Genomic DNA, 25,000 nt, shown 5'->3' on the forward strand with positions numbered 1-25,000 from the left:
TTTGTAACTTTACAAACTGTCGACTTTGGTCAGTACCTATAAAAGAACAGAATTCGGTACCCATCTCTATTTCATAGACAGTCAGACCTCATGTTTGGACACTTAAAACTTTGATACGGCTCGAGACTCAGACCAGCAGAACAAATGTTGATGTTTAATTTTAGACTTGATGTTTAAGAGGCTTTTCCAAACCATGAAGTTGACTGCACATCAACTTACCTCTATACGCTGGGAGTTGACCTTTTTGCCTTTTTTATTCCAGCTAACCCTTGGCTTGGGGTCCCCCGTCGCCTGGCAAACAAAGGACACGACACCCCCGGAGACACCTATCTGGTCAACAGGGACTTTCGTGAATCGTGGCGGTGCTGTGGAGAGAGGGCGGGGAAAGAAATGCAGACAAACTTGAGCAAAGACTTGAGTAAACATCAAACATCAACACTTGAGTCAACTCTGTTCCTTCTATGGCAGCGGAGCAGTGTGCAGTTGTACACACATGTGGCACTTGGATGTTAACAAATCCCACACAAGCAAGCCTCCCTTCTTGCAGCCATACACTCCTCCACATGGTCTCATTCTGGAACATACACCCACATAGACTTCAAGATGGACAGTGTGGTAAGAGGCACATCATCTGTGGAACAATGACTCCTAACTTTTGTTCAGAGGTTTCAGCAGAATGTACCAAGGGGGATGGATGATCATTACTCTCTATGAGACTTTATAGCATAAGTGTCAACATGAGACATCAGACATCCTGGATGAAAACCAACACTTCCCATTAGGGATGTCCGATAATATCGGACCGCCGATATTATCGGCCGATAAATGCTTTAAAAAGTTATATCGGAAATTATCGGTATCGGTTTCCAAAAGTAAAATTTGTGACTTTCTAAAATTCCGCTGTGTACACGGACGCAGGAAGAAGTACAGAGCGCCAATTAATCCTTGAAGGCGCTGCCTTTGCGTACTGGCCCAGTCACATACTATCTACGGCTTGACACGTGCACTAGAGAATGCAAGCATACTTGATCAACAGCCATACAGGTCACCCTGAGGGTTGCCGTATAAACAACTTTAACACTGTTACAAATATGCGCCACACTGTGAACCCACACCAAACAAGAATGACAAACACATTTCGGGAGAACATCCGCAGCGTAACACAACATAAACACAACAGAACAAATACCCAGAACCCCTTGCAGATGCTTGTTTTCATTCAGAAAAATCTACCTCTCACACGTGATGTGGAGAAAAAGAATTAGCCCACTCTTTGAGCTTCATCTGTTGCACAAATAGACTAATAGACTGGACTGAGTGAAGCTGTTTTATTTATCTTTTGTGCCTTTTTTCCCCATGCACTCATACGAATATGTTAAGAACAGGGCAGATTGAGCCCAGTTTATAGTATACTCTGGACTGAAGCTGTGTGCCTTCATTGTTTTTGTAGCTGTTCTTTTGAGGCATGTTAAAAAAAAATGCACTTTGTGAAAGTCAAACTTAACAGTGTTTCCCATAGTTGTAGTGGGTATCAGAATTATTTCAGGGAGAGAATGTCCCACATTCCAAGCTGCTGTTTTGAGGCATGTTAAAAAAATAATGCACTTTGGGACTTCAATAATAAATATGGCACTTTTTTCTATAACTTGAGTTGATTTATTTTGGAAAACCTTGTTACATTGTTTAATGCATCCAGCGGGGCATCACAACAAAATTAGGCATAATAATGTGTTAAATCCACGACTACATATACCGGTATCGGTTGATATCGGTATCGGTAATTAAGAGTTTGACAATATCGGAATATCGTCAAAAAAGCCATTATCGGACATCCCTACTTCCCATCCAACCTGATGGAGCTTGAGACCCTGATAACTCATTGAACTAATAATTATTTAGCCTAAGCCCCGTTTCAGCCACACTAAACCATCCTTTAAGGTTCCCCTTCTTGGATAATTTTTTTACACGGGTAAGTGCGCCGTCTATTTCTTGAATCTCCGGCTCTTAGCTTTGTGTGGACTCATTGATTGTTCACAAACTGAGTTCGGAGAGGAAGTGACGCCAGAAAGACCGTGCCCCACAAAGGAAGTGACGTCAGAAAGAACGTGCCACAGCCATCACACAGGAATACTTTAAAAGAAAAAAAACGCGTGATTGCAGCTATTTAGGATACAACACATCTCAGACGGCAACACAGCAATGTTGAGCGACAGTTTGGGATAAGGCCTGGAAGAACGGCGGCCTGGTGGGATATGTTTGTCACCGAGTGTGTTGTGCCAGAGTAACGGCAAGAGAACTTTCGAATGTCCGGGTCAGCTGTGATTCTACTTAGCGGAAAAATGTGTCCATTTGTCGAAGGGGAGACAACGTGAATGCGGGCTCCCGTGGACGAGGGAAAACAGCGCATGCATTTGGACTGGCAAAGCAGACTATCACTTATTGTCCGCGATGTATGTCGAGAGATTACTCAACGTCTAGTTTTGTACTCCATAACTATTGTGAAAAAGGGATGTCCGATAATGGCTTTTTGCCAATATCCGATATGCCGATATTGTCCAACGTTTTAATTACCGATACCGATATCAACCGATACCGCTATCAACCGATACCGCTATCAACCGATATATACAGTCGTGGAATTAACACATTATTATGCCTAATTTGGACAACCAGGTTTCGTGAAGATAAGGTACTTTTTTTTTTAATTAATAAAATAAAATAAGATAAATAAATTAAAAACATTTTCTTGAATAAAAAAGAAAGTAAAACAATATAAAAACAGTTACATAGAAACTAGTAATTAATGAAAATGAGTAAAATTAACTGTTAAAGGTTAGTATTATTAGTGGACCAGCAGCACGCACAACCATGTGTGCTTACGGACTGTATCCCTTGCAGACTGTATTGATATATATTGATATATAATGTAGGAACCAGAATATTAATAACAGAAAGAAACAACCCTTTTGTGTGAATGGGGGAGGGAGGTTTATTTGGGTTGGTGCACTAATTGTAAGTGTATCTTGTGTTTTTTATGTTGATTTAATCATTTTTTTTAAATAATAAAAAAATAAAAACGATACCAATAATAAAAAAAACGATACGATAAGTTCCGATATTACATTTTAACGCATTTATCGGCGGATAATATCGGCAGGCCGATATTATCGGACATCTCTATTGTGAAGCCATGAAGTGGTTGCGGCCGTCAAGTACGACCGCCAATTTCAGCCTAGAAGCAGACTAGGTTAGGTGGGATTTACCCTGGATAACCTTAGAGGTGCTGCAAAGAGGAATGGGCGAACCTGCCCAAAAATAGGTGTGCCAAGCTTGATACTTTTGCTAGATTTCGCAAAACATTTTTTTTCCCTCCATTTCCCTTTAGGGCAGATCTGGGCAAATTAAGGCCCGGGGGCCACATGCGGCCCGTTAAGCTTTTCAATCTGGCCCGCCGGGCATTCCCAAATATTTTTTTTATATCTTTAAGATGGAAAGTGTAGCTGCCATTATAATGTGCAGTGATGTTTTCTAATGACCGTAAGTCTTGAACTATACAAAGTATTTCTACGGTTGGAATCTGTGCTTTTGCATGATATTTTAGTGACTAGTGTTGTCCTGATACCAATATTATTTTGATACTTTTCGGTACTTTTCTAAATAAAGGGGGCCAGAGAAAATAGCATTATTGGCTTTATTTTAACAAAAAATCTTAGGGTGCGGCGGACCGGTACTTTTCAGAGGCGGTATGGTACCAAATATGATTCATTAGTATCGCGGTACTATACTAATACCCGTATACCGTACAACCCTACTAGTTACTATGGTAATCTACGTCACAGCAGGTCAGACGAGGCACCAAGCAGTGTGGGTGTCGCTTAATTGTAAAATATGTCGATTGAGAGGGGGTGTGACGTTCATTTGTTCTCAATATTCAGGGTTTTATCGTTCATAGAAAAATGTAAAATTCCATTCCGTTTTTAAGGCGGACTGTCATAACATTTTTAGCATTCAATCAGACTTTATTGTGAGGTTTTGTATTAGTTTTCCTAAAACTACGAAAAGTGTCCGTATGGCTCTGTTTTGACTTGAGGTAAAATGAAATGACCTGTGAAACCTCTGTGCCGAACTTTATTTGTTTCATTGTACTGTAAAAAAATGTAAATTGTGAAGTGAATGTGAAAATCTTGGGGTTTACTAAATATTGCCAAACAAATGTTGATCAATTTGGTGTTTTGCATCCTCATATTTTGGTTTTCCAAATGAAGAATCCTGTTATAAATTGATGTAAGTAGACTGAGAGAAAGCCCAGTCTCCTGGGGAAGACGGTACTTTTGAATCGCGGAGTTCTGTGGCCATGATCAAACGGCAAGTGCAAAACGTCAAGTTAATAATTAAGGGATTGCGGACCGGACCCCGTCTCCTGGCACTGCTCAACACATGAAACAGTCCTTGCATTCATTGTCAGGTAAAGTGAAACAGAAAGTACTTGGAGAGAGCAAAGCACTGCGATGACGTGTAAGACAAGGGCACTGAAATAAAGGGAGATAAGCGCCGCCTGCAAAGTAGCTTGCTCTGAAAAAACACCCACATATGACGCACATGTTACCACAAGATACTTAAGTGGTGATTGGTCATAAGAATATGATAGCAGCGGCATTGGACCTTGCAATTACACTTGTCCTTATATCTCTTCAGACAATGGCAGACAGAATTGTACCGTTGTACAATTTGTTAGACTACTAACATTTTTTTACTAACACCAAGGGCCCCAACCCAATCAGGGGCCCCCGAATTTGGACGTCGGAATGCAATGATTGGTGTTATGTCTGTCAACCACAGACGGAGTGTGAACTCTCACTCTCGGTTTTGTTGTTTCTTTCCTTTTGCTGTGAGCGGGCCGCAAACCCAGGTCGCCGGGGTGAGAGGCGAGTGTCCTGACTACTGAACTAAAAGCATAAGCAATCTCCCACCGCCAGCACTATTTATTAATTTTTTTCATCTATTTTTAACTCTTTTGTGCATGGAATATTCTGTACCTTTTTTGATTTGTATTGATGTTATTATATTGAATCTTTGACCTTTCTATTTTTGCACTATTCTTTTGGATGTTAACTGTGTTTTATATATACAATGTTCTGTGCTTATCTTGATTTTGATTATTATTATTATTATTTGTAATATTTTACCTTTCTCTTTTAATCTGTACAGCACTTTGGGACACTTTTAAAGTTGTGCTATATAAATAAATCTACCTTGACCTTGACTGGCCTTTGTAACACACTCAAAAATAAATAAATAAAAAATTATACATATATATACACATTATATATATATATATATATATATATATATATATATATATATATATATATATATATATATATATATATATATATATATATATATATATATATATATATATATATATATATATATATATATATATATATATATATATACATAAATATATACACACACACACACACAGTACAGGCCAAAAGTTTGTACATACCTTCCCATTCAATGGGTTAATTATACATACATACATGCATACATACATGCACACATATATATACACACACACACAGTACAGGCCAAAAGTTTGTACATACCTTCCCATTCAATGGGTTAATTATACATACATACATGCATGTATGCATGTATGCATGCATACATGCATACATGCATACATACATGCATACATGCATACATACATGCATACATGCATACATATATACACACACACACACAGTACAGGCCAAAAGTGTGTACATACAATGGGTTTTCTTTCTTTTTGTGACTATTTACATTGTAGATTGTCACTGAAGGCATCAAAACTATGAATGAACACATGTGGAGTTATGTACTTAACAAAAAAAAGGTGAAATAACTGAAAACATGTTTTATATTCTATTTTCTTCAAAAATAGCCACCCTTTGCACAGTCTTGGCATTCTCTCGATGAGCTTCAAGAGGTAGTCACCTGAAATGGTTTCCACTTAGTTTTGATGTCTTCACTGACAATATACAATGTAAATAGACAAGAAAAGAAATAAAACACATTGAAATGAGAAGGTTTGTCCAAACTTTTGGCCTGTACTGTATATATATATAAATTTATTTTTTTTAATAGATTTTTTTTAATCGCTAAAAATAGTTACAAATAATCTTGATTCATTCGAAAACCGTTGTTTATACACTCAATATTTAATTTTGTAAATGAGGGGTCTATAATTGCTTTGCGTAGTATATAATACTGTGACACAAGAGTACAAAGAGGGTGAATTCCAATATTTTTTTATGAGTTTTACCTTCGACTATTCCACTTTCCGAACCTTACTATTTCCTTGTACATAATAGAGTAAATAAGTACAATAACTCCTACAGCCCATCAAGTCTCTCCAGGATCCTTGCTGCCATTTTTTATAATCGTTGATTTTGCGGCAGACTTTTCAAAAAGTTGCAAAGGTTTGAGTTTTTTTTTTTACCCCAATAAAATTCTTTGTTAACTTTATTAATTTGTTATCAATGTCATGAGTGTTTTATGTAACCTTAAACTAAGAGTGTGCAAAGTGCAGCCAGGAAGCCATTTCCGATACACAGCTATTCCAAAAAATAAATAAATACTCAAACTAAAAAAAAAACATTAATGTGTAATAAAAGAGCAGACAGATGTCATGGAAAGAGAAAAAGTGGAAATGTTAATGTGATTAACACAAAGCTGACATGCAGGGTCCTTTGATTTTTCAATGGAAAACGTTTGGACACCTCTGCCTCAAACTTAAAAAGTACAAGATTTTAACTAATCAAACAAACATAAATGCTTCATTTGCTCACAAATCTGCGAGTTGATTGGAAAACAAATACCCGTTTTATTACCACACTGAGTCACAAATCCTAATTTATAAGTAAGTAGACCGGTATAAAAACAAACACCCCCAAAGGCTCTACTTTTGTCCGCTGTCTGCTCTGTCGTTCGCAAGTTGCAACCTTTTAATGAGCATTGTTTGTAAATTGTTTGTTTTCTCACCCCTTTTAGGTCACATCCACTGGTCGTACCTTTTTCATTCCTTACAAACATTATCCGCCCCAGGTTGTATTCCCATGAACGTCTATTTTAGACCAATTACTTGGGCTTGTCCTGTGTTATTACCTGAACTGTGGACTATAATTAACCTTTTTTCTTTTTTAACAGTTTGCCTCTGGGCGTTCGCTGCCATTTAACTTTGTGTTCAGGGTTTTCACCCAAAAATTGGAACCTTGCTATAAACAGGTAACTGCAGGGCACTAGAGCGTGAATAATATCAGCAATTCAATTTGGGATTGTTTTTATAAATAGGAGGTGGCAAAAACTGCCCAAGAATGCAAACATTTTTGCATGGTTCTGCTATGGTTCTGACGCTTTTTGTAAAAATGTCCAGTATGAATCCTGACTATTATCTTAAATGTAAACATCGGATGGACATAGGCTATATGCCACTAGGGATGTAACGATAAACACAAAACTCCCAAGGGTTATTGTCAGGTTCAAACACTGATGACATCTATTAAACAGACAAAGAAGCAAGGAATTTAACAGAGACAGAATTCAATTGAGCTCAATTGAGGAGAAACGCGTAGACACTGTACCCTTGTAAAGTGTCGTCCCACGCTCTGACAAAAGATTGTACACCTCCTCTTTTATTTCGACTTTCCCTGATTACATGGCAACAGCTGTTTCTAAAGGGACGGGGGTCGTAAACATCCATTGCCTTTGGTTACAAAACAGTTCAAAGAAAAGGTCGTAAACAGCCGTTGCCCTCGGTCACAAAACAGTTCAAAGAAAAGGTGCCTGGAGGGGGGTCAGGCCCTGCCTCCTCTCCGCTTTGTAGATCTCGGTTCAAGACAAAAATATTCCTGTGGATTACAATACATCAAAGAAACCGACACCCTCATGTCGCTCCCCATCCTACGCAGTAGAGTTTTACAAGCCTTTTGATTGGTAAGCTCAAAGATAGCTTTTGTCTGCTCGCCGGGAACTCACTGAAACACAAAGTTTTGTGATAACTTCGATACAATTATTCTGACAGCTATTGTTACCATTTTATTCTAAAAATACCAAAAACCATGACTGATAACTGCAGACTGACTGGTGCCCGATCACTATCTTAAACGCTAACATTAAAAAAAGAGACATTAACAGCTTTCCCTATTAAGAAACGTCATACCCCAATCTTAATTTATAAAAACACATTATTGTCTGAGACACTAAGATATACAATTGTGCACATTTAACCTACAAGCTGTGCTCGTTCTAAAAAAAACAAAAAAACAATTTGAGCACATTCAACAATACCCTGATAATGATAACCCAATAATTTTGGTCACAATAACTGTATTCTGAAATGTTCGTATCGTTACATCGCTAAGTTATTCTATTATTCCCGCTAGAGATTCTCATTCGTTTACTTACTAAGTTCCTGTTCATAGCGCATTACTTTCCACTACTTCTGTAAAATGTACAACATATTTATTCTTCTGTTGTTTTACTACATTACATTAAAACTAACTTAGTGGTTATCATGGCTGTTTACTTTAGCTAGCGCAAATAAGTAGGTCAACAGTAAAAAATTCAGACGACTAATTTTTATACTCTATAACGTTGACTACCGTATTTCCTTGAATTGGCGCAGGGAATATAGTATTCGCACGTGTAGAATTACTGCCGGGTCAAACTCGTTTCTCAAAATAATTAACGCATGCTTGGCCTTATCGCCGGTTTATTATTGAAGCCGGATCAAATTCGTTTCGCAAAATATTAATTTTATTATCGCATGTCTATAATTTTCGCCGGGTCAAACTCGTTTCGCAAAATATTTAGCATATGGCTAGAACTTCCACCGGGTCAAATTTGTTACGTCACGAGCATCTGTCCTCATTTTCAAAATGGAGGAAGCTGCTTTCAGTAGTTTGCAATCGCACAAAGGAAAAAAAGATAAAGAGCTATTCAGTAGGATTTAAGGTCCAAGCTATTGAATACCGGTACAGTATGCTAAAGAGAACAGTAAGCAGCTATGTTTTATTAATATACCGTAGCTGCGTGTGTGAAATACTGTATAAGTCATTAAATGACTCCCGCCTCCTGGTGGTAGAGGGCGCTGCCGCGCTAGTGATCCTTCTTGCGACTTCCGGTACTGCAGAAGAAGTGAACACACGCAGCAAGAGATTTTTTTTTTTTCCTTTTAACAAGGAGGATTACATACCGGTATCTAAAATAAAACAGTTTTCTAAACTGGACTTTCAATCGAAGCAGGAGGTAATAATTAAAGGAATATCTCCATCGAGACAGGGAGACTTTTAAAACGGAAAAAAGAAAATAATGAAGACTTCTATAAACAAGTTATCGATGCTTTTGGCCAGAAGGAGCTGCAAATGGACTCCATTTATAAGTACAGGTAAGACCATAATAACGTTTTTTTTATTAAATGTGCTTTTCATGATGGTATGCTTACATCACACTCAAAACGCACGCCTAAATTTACCGGATTCCTTTTGGTAAACGCCGGAGTGAGAAGAGGTTTTAAAATAATTACCGCATGCACGGCCATCCCGCCGGTTTCCGGTAAACGCAGGAGTGACAGGAGGTTTTAAATTAATTAACGCCCCTGCGGTTATTCAAGGAAATACGGGGTCGACTAAGTGCAGCCGCACTGATTGTAATCCCTTTGTTTTTTGTGTGGTAAAATATGTCATTTGAAACAAGTACAAGTTAACATTCACGGCCTATGAGTAAAACCTTTTTGGATCCTTTGCTGTTTGCGAGTTTCATTGACAAAATATTTAAGTGTAAGAATGTACAGTGGTATTTTGGTTTTAGTACAAAATATGAAATATGATTCGGTTTTTGATGGATATTTTCACGTAACAAACTCATCTGTTCGCCCGCGTTCTTCTGCCGAAATGATTGCCCAAAAATGGAAGCGATGACTTTGATCTACATTGTTATGGTAAAAATGTATTTCGTACAATTCAATCTTTGTCTGACCTTTTCGAACAGACTACTAACAAAAATGAAGGTACCACTGTGTTTGACGTCTGCTTGGAGCAGGGGTGTCCAAACTATTTCCCCTGAAAAATCAAAGCTTGTGTAGGCCATTTATATATATATATATATATATATATATATATATATATATATATATATATATATATATATATATATATATATATATATATATCCATCCATCCATTTTCTACCGCTTATTCCCTTCGGGGTCGCGGGGGGCGCTGGAGCCTATCTCAGCTACAATCGGACGGAAGGCGGGGTACACCCTGGACAAGTCGCCACCTCATCGCAGGGCCAACACAGATAGACGGACTTTAACAATTAGGGCTCTCCTTAAGTTCGGTCTCGGGGACCCAGAAGGGTCTCTGTCAGTAAAATGTTAAAAAAATAAGTAATAAATGAATGTTTACATTTTTTTATTCACCGCTTCAATCTCTAAATCAACTTCAGGTGTATCTGTCGATATAAAGTATGCTATTTTTTATGTTTTATGACTTTTTGTCAAAACCGTGTTATGGCAAAAACACTCTAAATGCAAAATTACCCCAAAAAGATTTTCCAAGTGGAATATTTGATGTGAAATAAATGCACTGCAGAAACTGAAATCTAAGTAAGATGAAATATCTCAAATAAGGGTGATATTTGCTTATTTTCTGTCTGATAAGATAATTCTTCTCACTAAGCAGATTTTATGTTACAGTGTTTTACTTGTTTTAAGGGTGTTGGTCCTAAATTATCTCAGTAAGATATTACAGCTTGTTGCTGAGATTTTATGACCTATATTGAGTAAAACATGCTTGAAACTAGAATATCAACTGTTGCAAAACTGTGTCATCAACACTCACAAATATAAAACTAATTTTTTAAAATAATAATTTCTTATTTCAAGCATGAAAAAAAAAAAGAAATCATGACTTTGTCTCATATTAAAACAGTTGACAGCCAAATTGACTTTGCTGATTTATTGTCAATGAAACAATAGAAAATATGTACTCACATAGTAGTACAGTTGTTATTAGTGAGAATATGCTTATTTTAAGGTATTTTTGGGTTCATTGAAATTAGCTAATTTTACTTGTTTTGGAAAGTCTTGACAAGCCAAATTTGCTTGTTCTATTGGCAGATAATTTTGCTTAGTTCAAATAAAATACCCCTAATTTTTGTATTTTTTTTTCTTGTTTTTGAACACTGACTTTTTGCAGTGTGGAGCCTTAATTCATAACAACGTTGATTTGAATGTACTATTATTCTAAGCAATTAGTTTGGAAACAAATAAAAATAATAATAAATCCCACTAAAATGATTGGGAATCAAGAAGGATAAAACAGGTAAAAATAAGTCGTAAAATTGAATTATTTTTTTACTTTCAATGCTTAAGTCTCTAGATCATCTTCAGGCTCATTCGTAGATTACTAGTTTTTGATTTTTGGATGTTTATTTTTATCTCCTTTTGTCAAAAAAAAATTGTTTTTTATATGAAAAACACAAAATATATAATATTTTCTCAATAAATATTTAAAAGTGGAAATTTGTATTTAATACATAATGTTGGATATAGAAACCACTCAAACCCTTTATTCATTGATTCAAAAATATGGAAATTCCACAAAAAGGTAAATTTGCAAAGAGCTAAAATTATGCACAAAGCAAACTATAACCTGCTACCCAAGAATGTACAACAATTCTTCTCAACAAAAGAGGAGAAATATAACCTCAGAGAAAAATGTAACTTAAAACATTTGTATGCACGTACAACACTTAAAACCTTTAGTATATCCTTATGTGGAATTAAATTATGTTAAGAATTAAGTAAATAAATTAAACGGTGTGCTAATATGATCCAGTTTAAGAAACTGTTCAAACTTAAAGTGTTTACAAAGTTCAAACCTTAATAAAAATTCAGAATGTATTGATAATCGTATTCATCTCCACATATGAAATGCAATGTATTTCACCATTTATTGTTTATTTATGAACGTTATTATTTCGGAAGTACATTGTGAATGAATTGAGAACAAGAAGTGAACAAAAAGTGTTAGCAATTGCTATGTAATGGAAAAGGGGTAGGATTAAATAAGCTCCGCTTCTCCCTACTCCTTTTCAAACATGTTGAAAAGAGAACCTGGAAATTTTGATGTATCATGTTGTAATTGTTCGAAATAAACTCATACCATACCAAATAATTGGAGCCTTGGATAGGTAAATATTTTTTTTTTTCAATCAATCAATCAAAGTGTATTTATATAGCCCTTAATCACAAGTGTCTCAAAGGGCTGCACAAACCACAACGGCATCCTCGGCTCAGAGCCCACATCAGGGCAAGAAAAAACTCAACCCAATGGGATACAATGAGAAACCTTATAACACAATTAATGTTGATTCTTTTTTCTTTTTTTGAGCAAAGACAGCTTTCAAGAAAAACAAAATCAGCCTGCCTTTTTGTATGCTCTTTTATTCCACTTTTTTATGTTTTTTTTTAATAGTACTTTAGGGCCACAAAATTCATTTTGGACATCTCTGTAATACCAAGTAGGACCTTGAAAGGTGAGCAACACAGAGTTGTGTAGTTGTCCGAACCAAAGTAATTCTCCACAAAAAACTGCTCTGATAAGCACACCCAACTTGTCTTTATCTGCTTGGCAGGGGGACATGGCCCCTGCGCCATGGGGGGGCGCGGATACCTTTTTAAGTCTCTGATAATAGAACAAATCAACGCAAACACCCGTACTGCAGGACCCGTACTGTGCAGAGAGACGCTGGTTTCACTAATACAGCCGCCACCTGCTATTGTGCCACCTCTGTTGGAGCCGATAAGACAAAATAGACTGGCCATGTGATTGTAAAACACTGGAGAGTGGGAGGTGGGCAAATGAAGATGACAACGGTACATTTTCACTGCTTTACTGCTGTTCGATTTGGAGGGTGGCTTTATGACTAATGCAGTAATTGATAGAGAAAAGCTTCTTGGGTCACAAATGGATGCCATTACCCACTGAATTAGCAAAATGGACAACAAAATGATGCAGAGCCTGTCTGTGATTTGCACAAACAGGCAGGCAAAATGACATCTTTTATAGTGAAGGGGTATTTTGTCTTAATCTGAAATGTTCCAAAAAGAACAGGGTATTATTAGATGTAAAACGTGTCCTTCAGATGTCACAATTTTCTTTTTAACATTTATTATCATGAAGAATGGTTCAGTTTGTATTATTTCTACGATATGGTACCGAGTGACGGGTTAAAAAAAATACCATTGTTTCCTCAAATAGTGGCCTGCACTCTAATCGAAGCCATGGCTCAATCGTCTACTTGAAAGCTGTGTTGTGTTCAATGTCGTGTCTGTCCTCCAAAAAAGTTGCTTTTGTTTCTCTTCAAGAGAAAAATGAATGCCTGTAATTAGAGATGTCTGATAATATCGGACTGCCGATATTATCGGCCGAAAAATGCTTAAAGGCACTGCCTTCGCGTGCCGGCCCAATCTCATAATATCGACGGCTTTTCACACAAACAAGTGAATGCACCGCATACTTGGTCAACAGCCATACAGGTCACACTGAGGGTGGCCGTATGAACAACTTTAACACTGTTACAAATATGCGCCACACTGTGAACCCACACCAAACAAGAACGACAAACACATTTCGGGAGAACATCCGCACCGTAACACAAAATAAACACAACAGAACAAATACCCAGAACCTCTTGCAGCACTAACTCTTCCGGGATGCTACAGTATACATCCAGGCTACCCCCTACCCACCCCTCAACCCAGCCCCGCCCACCTCAACCTCCTCATGCTCTCTCAGGGAGAGCATGTCCCAAATTCCAAGCTGCTGTTTTGAGGCATGTTAAAAAAAATAATGCACTTTGTGACTTCAATAATAAATATGGCAGTGCCATGTTGGCATTTTTTTTCCATAACTTGAGTTGATTTATTTTGGAAAACCTTGTTACATTGTTTAATGCAACCAGCGGGGCATCACAACAAAATTAGGCATAATAATGTGTTGATTCCACAACTGTATATATCGGTATCGGTTGATATCGGAATCGGTAATTAAGAGTTGGAAAATATCGGAATATCGGATATCGGCAAAAAAGCCATTATCGGACATCTCTACCTGTAATGGATTATGGGTAGGGATGGGTACTCAACTGTTACGGCACTAATCCGGTACCTGGGAATCAAGACCGGTACTCTAAGGTACCAGTATTGGGTACTTTTGTGTTCACTTTTGTGTAAGTTAATGGTTTATATTTTTTCCTGCAATGTTTAAAAATGAGTCGTTTATGAAAACAGTTATGTCGAGTTGTTATATTTTGTTTTCTTATTACATTTCTGAGTCTCATTTACAAGTATTATGTAGTAGAATTTGCATGCAGTTGCAATTCCAAAACGTTAGATGGCAGTAGTGTACAGGCGACTGTGTGTTGCCTAGCTAGAAAGTAGTCTTTGCTACTAAGTTAAATACACATTTTGTTGCGCCTTACAAAGTGTTTATACTGTAAGTATTATACTTATTACACACTTGCTGTTTGATTGTAACATGCAATCTTAGTTGTAGCTTTCATTACCAAATTTAAAGGTGTTAAAATCGCCATGTAATATCGCTAATGCTAATCAGTAGCATGTATATAAAATATCCAATGTACGTTAGCGTCAAAGTATTGCATTTTGGACACGTTTTCTATCAGCAGACTTGCTTTGCTGGCATGGAACGTTTCAACATTACCTACAGTCAGCACCGAGTGCTGCTTGAGTCCTCGTTTCCCCGCCAAGTGTTTGAGCCGATGTTTAGTTTGCAATCGGACGTGACAGCACGGGCCACAAAGGTATTGATAGATGGTACCGTCTGATTTTTACATAAATCGATACCAACAGAATTCGGTCGGTGCATATGAGAGTACAAAATGTGGTGCCCATCATTCAGCATATATACCCTAATTATAATTTAATAAACCAAAAATCAAAATGTCTACATAAATGTATAACATGTATTTGATATTATTAAAAGAAAGCTACAATACATCTTGCTTTGCTTTTACCTCTTCACAGACAAAAAAGCTTTTTTTGTGCGTAAATCTAACATATTTTTATCTGCTAATGTTAAAAGAGGACAAAACCCAAATTTGCATTTGTATTTCTGTTTGGGCGTATGTATACATTTCTCACTTAGCTATACCATCTCTGTGATTGCTAGATAATCAGTTTAGATTAAGGCAGCGCATTAATGGATTAATGGACATACTGTTGTACACCCCCCGTCTCACTTTCACACACACACACACACACACACACACACACACACACACACACACACACACACACACACACACACACACACACACCCCACCCCCCTAAACAACCCCAAACCCAATCAATCAAAGCCAATTCACACAGGCTGCCTGGGCAAGCGGCATCACTATGGCGACCAAGCCTTTACTTTAAACCATTGCTTGTCTTGTCAGGAGGTTTTCACACACAATCACTCACCTAACAAAGGCCAACCAACATGAACTAGCTGGAAAACGATGACAAAAAATAATAATAATAAAATAGTGTGAAATAATCCTAACAAATAAAATAAATTGACGGCTTATTTAGAATAGAGTGGATTATTTTTGTTTGTTTAATTGTGCAGCCGATTTTTTAAGATAATACCTTAACAGGACATAAAGCAACACTTAACATGTGTAAATGTGGTGTACATCAGAAATTAGAATATTTGAAAATTGATTGAAAAAAATTGATTAGTGGTTGTTTGCATGATATAAATCACCATAAAAACAATGTACCGGTAGGCACAAATGAAATTGTATTGTCAGAATTTCATACAGGAAAACATTTTAAATGTTTTACTTGAATGCACCACATTTATTTGCTCAAAACAGTTTTATCTAAAGTCCCATCCGGGTGTATTTTGGTGGGAAATTTGCCAGCGAGCACACTGGTCGGAGACTCCTCACACATCTTTACACTGATGTATGCGTTGACCCGATCACTTACGGTGTAACAACCTGCTTCGCATTTCAGGTAACCGTCCGGGGTTTAAGGAGCATTTGCGGTCAAAATTTTGCGGTCAAAATAAATTGCATAGATAATACATGATTAATGTAGGGCTGCAACTAACGATTAATTTGATAATCGATTAATCTGTCGATTATTAATTCGATTGATCGATTAATAATCGGATAAAAGAGACAAACTACATTTCTATCCTTTCCAGTATTTTATTGAAAAAAAACAGCATACATACTGGCACCATACTTATTTTGATTATTGTTTCTCAGCTGTTTGTACATGTTACAGTTTATAAATAAAGGTTTATTAAAAAAGAAAAGAAAAAAACATTTAAACAAAAAAACATTTTAAAGCCTCTGCGCATGCGCATAGCATAGATCCAACAAATCGATGACTAAATTAATCGGCAACTATTTTTATAATCGATTTTAATCGATTAGTTGTTGCAGCCCTAGATTAATGTAATAATGTTTTGTGATTAATCACATGAGTCAACAGGTCATTTTTCAAGTGGTCATAGTATGATTTTTTTCTACATTTAAAACACACCCTTGTAGTCTATATCAGTGTTTGCAAATCAATAATTATAATCTGCAAATAATGTGCCGTTGCTTAGTGTCTGTCCTGTGTAGAACTCGGCATGGTAAGCACGTAATACTCCATGTCAGTAGGTGGCAGCAGGTAGTTAATTGCTTTGTAAAAGTCGGAATGTGTCGGGTGAGATGAGGATGGTTTGTTGTGATCCCAATATGCAGAGCACAGCGGGAGGCAGCGTGCAGGTAAAAAGGTATGTAATGCTTAAACCGGAAATGAACAAGATGGAAAGGAAAAGGAAAAGGCAATGGCTATGCAAAACAAAAGTAAAACTGAACGGGCTACAAAGTAAACAGAAACAGAATGCTGGAGGACAGCAAAGACTTACGGCGTCCACAAAGTACATCCGTACATGACATGACAATCAACAATGTCCACACAAAGAAGGATAGCAACAACTTAAATAGCCTTGCTTTCTAACACAAAGCAGGTGCGGGGAATAAATGATAAATAAGTGATAAATGGGTTATACTTGTATAGTGCTTTTCTACCTTCAAGGTACTCAAAGCGCTTTGACAGTATTTCCACATTCACCCATTCACACACACATTCACATACTGATGGCGGGAGCTGCCATGCAAGGCGCTAACCAGCAGCCATCAGGAGCAAGGGTGAAGTGTCTTGCCCAAGGACACAACGGACGTGACTAGGATGGTTGAAGGTGGGGATTGAACCCCAGTAACCAGCAACCCTCCGATTGCTGGCACGGCCACTCTACCAACTTCGCCACGCCGTCCCTCAAATAGCCCTCAAAGGAAGACATGAAACTGCTACAGGAAAACACCAACAAAACAGGAAGGGCCACCAAAATAAGAGCGCAAGACAAGAACTAAAGCACAGGAAAACACCAACAAACTCAAAATAAGGCACGACGACCTGGTGGAGTATCATTTTTTTACGTTTTCTGCTGGCGGTGGTCCGTATTTTGAAAATAAAAAAATGTGCCTTGCCTCAAAAAAGGTTGAACAGTGGTCTACATAACATGCGATACTGGTTCTTTGGTCAAAATGTTGCATAGTTTATGTTTTATAGACCTTTTTCAAGCCAGGAGAACGCTACCTTTCGGACTTCATTGTGCAGAGTGTGAAATTTGGTGGAGGAGGAATTATGGTGTGGGGTTGTTTTTCAGGAGTTGGGCTTGGCCCCTTAGTTCCAGTGAAAGGAACTTTGAATGCTCCAGGATAGCAAAACATTTTGGACAATTCCATGGGATGGCACTTCAAGTTCATATGTGAGTAAAGGCAGGTGGCCAAATACTTTTGGCAATATAGTGTATCTGCGACTTAAAGTCCGGTGCAGCTAATATATAAAACAGGGGTCACCAATGCGGTGCCCGCGGGCACCAGGTAGCCCATAAGGGCCAGATGAGTAGCCCGCTGGCCTGTTCTAAAAATAGCTCAAATAGCAGCACTTACCAGTGAGCTGCCTCTATTTTTTAAATTGTATTTATTTACTAGCAAGCTGGTCTCGCTTTGCCCGACATTTTTAATTCTAAGAAAGACAAAACTCAAATAGAATTTGAAAATCCAAGAAAATATTTTAAAGACTTGTTTAAATAAATTCATAAATTGTTTTACTTTGCTTCTTATAAATTTCAGAAAGACAATTTTAGAGAAAAAATACAACCTTAAAAATGATTTTAGGATTTTTAAACACATATACATTTTAACCTTTTAAATTCCTTCCTCTTCTTTCCTGACAATTTCAATCAATGTTCAAGTAAATTATTTTTTTTTATTGTAAAGAGTAATAAATACATTTTCATTTAATTCTTCATTTTAGCTTCTGTTTTTTCGACGAAGAATATTTGTGAAATATTTCTTCAAACTTATTATGAATAAAATTCAAAAAAATTATTCTGGCAAATCTAGAAAATCTGTAGAATCAAATTTAAATCTTATTTCAAAGTCTTTTGAATTTATTTTAAAATTTTTGTTCTGGAAAATCTAGAAGAAATAATGATTTGTCTTTGTTAGAAATATAGCTTGGTCCAATTTGTTATATATTCTAACAAAGTGTAGATTGGATTTTAACCTATTTAAAATATGTCATCAAAATTCTAAAATGAATCTTAATCAGGAAAAATTACAAATTTTTGTTCCATAAATTATTTTTTAAATTTTTTCAAAAAGATTCGAATTAGCTAGTTTTTCTCTTCTTTTTTTCGGTTGAATTTTGAATTTTAAAGAGTCGAAATGGAAGATAAACTATGTTTCAAAATGTAATTGTCATTTTTTTCGTGTTTTCTCCTCTTTTAAACCGTTCAATTAAGTGTAAATATAATTAATTATTAATAATAACATAGAGTTAAAGGTAAATTGAGCAACTTGGCTATTTCTGGCAATTTATTTAAGTGTGTATCAAACTGGTAGCCCTTCGCATTAATCAGTACCCAAGAAGTAGCTCTTGGTTTCAAAAACGTTGGTGACCCCTGATATAAAACAATCTTTATTTCTTCTGAAATGGTGTGAGTGCTGTGTACATCTTGGTGCGCTCTCTAGTGCGGAAAATATGGTAGCTATGATTCGGTACTGTTTTGGTTAATGTGAACATCAATAGCGTGACCTAATTAAGCATGCAAACCAGAACAATGGCTATTTTTATATCATCAAACATATCTCTGTTGTTATCTTACCATTTTCTCTCATACACATTTTACACTATATGTGACAAATAGTACAAATCCTATGAGCTTTCTTTTTTCAGGAAAGCTCGCAACCCACATGAGAATAGACCTTACCCGAAAATGGGACAATTTTGCATCATCAAAAGACATAAACGCACGTGCCATGGCTCTAAGAATAGAAGGACAAAAAAGGACATTATGGGTTTGAAGAAACCCCTTTGCCCATTGCATCACGCAGCGTAACATCAATGTCAACTTCACTGCAAACAAACTTGAGGGATTTTACCAGACCACCAGGGACAACCAGGGTAGGATGTGGAAATGTGTGTTACTACCCAGAGGTGGTGAGAGTCATGGCTATCAGGCAGCATTTCTACTAAGAGGAGCACCCTTGTAATAGGCACAAATTGGTCCCATTGAAACCATTGTTGGAAGAAAGCAAAAAAAAGCCCAACACAGAAAGTATTCTGTAGCCCACTGGAAATAAATGTGGTGGTTATAGTAACGGTATTGAGATGAAATGTGTACCTGAATTGGCCAGAGAGGGAAAACAAGATGGGTTGCAATTAGGGCTGCAACAACTAATCGATTAAATCGATTAGAAAAATAGTTGGCGATTAATTTAGTCATTGATTCGTTGGATATATGCTATGCTATGCGCATGCTGGTTTTTTTCAATAAAATACTGGAAAGGATAGAAATGTAGTTTGTCTCTTTTATCCGATTATTAATCGATTAATCGAAGTAATAATCGACAGATTCATCGATTATCAAATTAATCGTTAGTTGCAGCCCTAGTTGTAATTAGTATTGCACGATATAGGTGATACACGATATAAATGTTATACATTTGGCCGATGATAGAGATTTTAATACAATCGTTATATCGTGATAATGCATGTCGATGACACATTCTAGCTGTTGCTGCAAATTTGCCAGTGACAAGCAATTAAACGCATTCTCAAAGCAATGTAGCATTTTAGCTAGCGGCTAACTTCCCTCCAAAGTGCAAAGCCACTTCCAAATCAGTAATCCTTGCTTCCATGGTGTCAAATATACCAGGTCTTTTTACAAGTATCATCATTCTTGTCATTGTTTACAAATTCGAAACAATCAATCAATCAATCAATCAATGTTTACTTATATAGCCCTAAATCACGAGTGTCTCAAAGGGCTGCACAAGCCACGACATCCTCGGCTCGGATCCCACAAGTCCCTGGACACAAGAGGGCTTTAGGGTGGAAACAATTTAGTATAAATGAGAGCTAATAGTAAGAAATGATATAAATGTTTATATTGTTACACTGCCATCCTGTGTTTCCGTCTGATTAGAATGTATAGTATCACCTAACATTTATGTAAAGTATCCAAACAAGAAAATAATAACTCATATTACATTTTAACAGAAGTGTATGTAGATCCAAGTTACAAAATAATGCAACCAGACATTAACAATAAATCAACAAGTACACTAATAATAGTTTTGGGAAAGTAATACAACCGGAAAAGACGCATTACATTACCGCATACTATCGTGATATCGATTTTAGGCCATATCGCCCATCCCTAGTTGCAATATTAATGTTTTTTTACACACCTATAGCTATTATTTTGGGTAAAACGAATGTAAAGATGACTATATAGGTAATTCATGTCAAGACATCAATAAGAATGCTAAAAATTTAGTGGGCCGTAAACTGTTTTTTATGCACTAACGATAGTATTAACATGTTTTACCATTTTACACAAACATTCATTTACCACAGTCTGGAACCAATAGTTCATTTTCAGCATTGTTATGCCTAATTTAGGCCCACAACATACAAAACAAAAAACCTGCAATATGGAAAATCCGCGGTGTCGTGAAGAACAATGGTATTTTTTCCTGTATTTCATTGTTATTTTTTTACAAACCCAAATACAGTTGTTGACAAGCTTAAACAAAGTGTATATACTTTATACATAGTATATACACTTTGTATATATTTATAGTTTTTTCTTCTCAAATTCGATGGCTTTCTAGATTTGATCAAGTAGAGTTGCACTACTCTAAGCTTCTTCATTCTTTAAATATTCAAAATCCTTTAACTGGGGCCAAAGTAAAGCTTTCCAAACTGTTGCAATCTCCAATCGATGCAAAGAGTGCCAACATGCTTTTTGGCGCATGGCTGCCGGCCTGAGACCAAATAAAAGATAAAATAGTTCTCTCTCTCTTTAACAGAGGAAAACAGTGATTTACCAGAACTAGTCATATCAGGTGTGCAGAACATGTAAAGTGTGTGAAGGAATGGAAGAAGTGGAAACAAGAGAAACACAGAAGACAAACTGAAGACTAGAGATGTCCGATAAAATCGGCCTGCCGATATTATCGGCCGATAAATGCTTTAAAATGTAATATCGGAAATTATCGGTATCGTTTTTTTTGTTATCGGTATCGGTTTTTTTATTTTTATTTTTTATTAAATCAACATAAAAAACACAAGATACACTTACAATTAGTGCACCAACCCAAAAAACCTCCCTCCCCCATTTACACTCATTCACACAAAAGGGTTGTTTCTTTCTGTTATTAATATTCTGGTTCCTACATTATATATCAATATATATCAATACAGTCTGCAAGGGATACAGTCCGTAAGCACACATGATTGTGCGTGCTGCTGGTCCACTAATAGTACAAACCTTTAACAGTTAATTTTACTCATTTTCATTCATTACTAGTTTCTATGTAACTGTTTTTATATTGTTTTACTTTATTGTTTATTCAAGAAAATGTTTTTAGTTTATTTATCATTTATTTTATAATTTTTTAACCATACCTGGTTGTCCTAATTAGGCATAATAATGTGTTAATTCCACGACTGTATATATCGGTATCGGTTGATATCGGTATCGGTAATTAAAGAGTTGGACAATATCGGAATATCGGATATCGGCAAAAAGCCATTATCGGACATCCCTACTGAACACCATAGACAAAAAACAACTGCTACTCTGTTATAACTAGGTATGGACCAGTTAAAGGTATACCGTTGTATTAAAGGTGTACAACGATTGTTTTGTCTACATTCAAAACACTTCCTTGTGGTCTACATAACATGTAATGGTCGTTTTTTTGTCAAAATTTGGCATCAATTTTATTTTACAGACCATCTTCAAGCTACTTTCTGACTGTCTCTTCAGAAAGCGCTATTTTGTGGGTGGTCTTATTTACTTGCCGAAGCTGAAATACCGTGATAATAGGCCTGGGCAATATGGTCGAAAAAAAATATCTTGGATTATTTCACAAAAAATTATATTCAAGATTTTTTTATCCGGTCTCCCCTAGAGGGAGGGGGTCACCCACATCTGCCGTCCTCTCCAAGGTTTCTCATAGTCATTCACATATAACCCACTGGGTTGTGAGTTTTTCCTTGCCCTTATGTGGGCTCTGAACCGAGGATGTCGTTGTGGCTTGTGCAGCCCTTTGAGACACTTGTGATTTTGGGCTATATAAATAAATGTATTGATTGATTGAAGCTCCTTGGGGCAAAAAGGATCACATTTTTATTTCTTAAAATCGTCTGCAACAAAAGTCTCCCAATCAATGCATCGCCCAGGCCTTTGTGATAATGTGAAACTGTGATATTTTTGCCTGAGGTTATCGTACCATCAGAATCTCCTACCTGCCCGTGCCTAGCTCCACGACAAGAAAAGCACAGACAAAAAAAAAAAGAGAAATAAACACATTCATCAGTCAATTCATCACTTGCAATGTCAAACTACGCTGTAATACAACAGGTGAGCTACGACAAGTAAGTAATAACTCCCCCGGTATTCTACAGCCATCGACATACATAAAATATATTAATGCACCTGCATACCAAGGAAGGTTGTGATGTTTGGATTTATTGTGCTATCGTTCTTTCTCTTTTGATTAAAACGTCCCCCATCTCACTGTGATTTATATGTGCGAATGGCAAGGAAGTGCGGCCGGAGAGGGACAGCAGGAGGGAAGAATGACATCATCATGCTTTTTAGCTACAGGACGGCATCTCCTACGTGCGTCTGAGTGTGGTTTGCAGGGGTTACGACTTCCTCAGAGCTACTTCAGTGGGATTGTGTTGAAGCGAAAACAATTAGGAAAATGATGATTCTGAATTGCATTAAGGGAAAAGAAAAGTGAACAGATATTTTCATAGTTGCAGGAAAAAAAAGCAGCAATGATGATGATGGTAATTATAGTGAAAAGCAATGTCGGAGAAAGGGATTGAAAGTCAGGATCATTTGCTTTAGGTTTGACTGAAAACTAGGGATATCATATATATATATATATATATACAAACCCCGTTTCCATATGAGTTGGGAAATTGTGTTAGATGTAAATATAAACGGAATACAATGATTTGCAAATCATTTTCAACCCATACTCAGTTGAATATGCTACAAAGACAACATATTTGATGTTTAAACTGATTTGATGCCAGCAACACGTGACAAAGAAGTTGGGAAAGGTGGCAATAAATACTGATAAAGTTGAGGAATGCTCATCAAACACTTATTTGGAACATCCCACAGGTGAACAGGCAAATTAGGAACAGGTGGGTGCCATGATTGGGTATAAAAGTAGATTCCATGAAATGCTCAGTCATTCACAAACAAGGATGGGGCGAGGGTCACCACTTTGTCAACAAATGCGTGAGCAAATTGTTGAACAGTTTAAGAAACACCTTTCTCAACCAGCTATTGCAAGGAATTTAGGGATTTCACCACCTACGGTCCGCAATATCATCAAAGGGTTCAGAGAATCTGGAGAAATCACTGCACATAAGCAGCTAAGCCTGTGACCTTCGATCCATCAGGCTGTACTGTATCAACATGCAACACCAGTGTGTAAAGGATATCACCACATGGGCTCAGGAACACTTCAGAAACCCACTGTCAGTAACTACAGTTGGTCGCTACATCTGTAAGTGCAAGTTAAAACTCTCTTATGCAAGGCGAAAACCGCTTATCAACAACACCCAGAAACGCCGTCGGCTTCGCTGGGCCTGACCTCATCTAAGATGGACTGATACAAAGTGGAAAAGTGTTCTGTGGTCTGAAGAGTCCACATTTCAAATTGTTTTTGGAAACTGTGGACGTCGTGTCCTCCGGACCAAAGAGGAAAAGAACCATCCGGATTGTTATAGGCGCAAAGTTGAAAAGCCAGCATCTGTGATGGTATGGGGGTGTATTAGTGCCCAAGACATGGGTAACTTACACATCTGTGAAGGCGCCATTAATGCTGAAAGGTACATACAGGTTTTGGAGCAACATATATTGCCATCGAAGCAACGTTACCATGGACGCCCCTGCTTATTTCAGCAAGACAATGCCAAGCCACGTGTTGTATCAACGTGGCTTCATAGTAAAAGAGTGCGGGTACTAGACTGGCCTGCCTGTAGTCCAGACCTGTCTCCCATTGATAATGTGTGGCGCATTATGAAGCCTAAAATACCACAACGGAGACTCCCGAACTGTTGAACAACTTAAGCTGTACATCAAGCAAGAATGGGAAAGAATTCCACCTGAGAAGAAAATGTGTCTCCTCAGTTCCCAAACATTTACTGAGTGTTGTTAAAAGGAAAGGCCATGTAACACAGTGGTGAACATGCCCTTTCCCAACTACTTTGGCACGTGTTGCAGCCATTAAATTCTACGTGAATTATTATTTGCAAAAAAAAAAATAAAGT

The 25,000-nt window shown here is 37.0% G+C and overlaps 1 protein-coding gene across 3 annotated transcripts in view; it reads right to left on the bottom strand.

Moving 5' to 3' along the window:
* The window catches only part of ptprsa (protein tyrosine phosphatase receptor type Sa), a 634,816-nt gene that overhangs the window by 319,184 nt on the left and 290,632 nt on the right, over positions 1-25,000 (bottom strand). For all 3 annotated transcript variants that reach the window (XM_062028063.1, XM_062028064.1, XM_062028065.1), the window contains one exon: positions 220-365. In XM_062028063.1, coding sequence (XP_061884047.1) covers positions 220-365 — 146 coding nt within the window. The remainder of the gene's footprint in view (positions 1-219; positions 366-25,000) is intronic.

The sequence above is a fragment of the Entelurus aequoreus genome, linkage group LG19 (assembly GCF_033978785.1).
Source record: "Entelurus aequoreus isolate RoL-2023_Sb linkage group LG19, RoL_Eaeq_v1.1, whole genome shotgun sequence".
NCBI lineage: Eukaryota > Metazoa > Chordata > Actinopteri > Syngnathiformes > Syngnathidae > Entelurus > Entelurus aequoreus.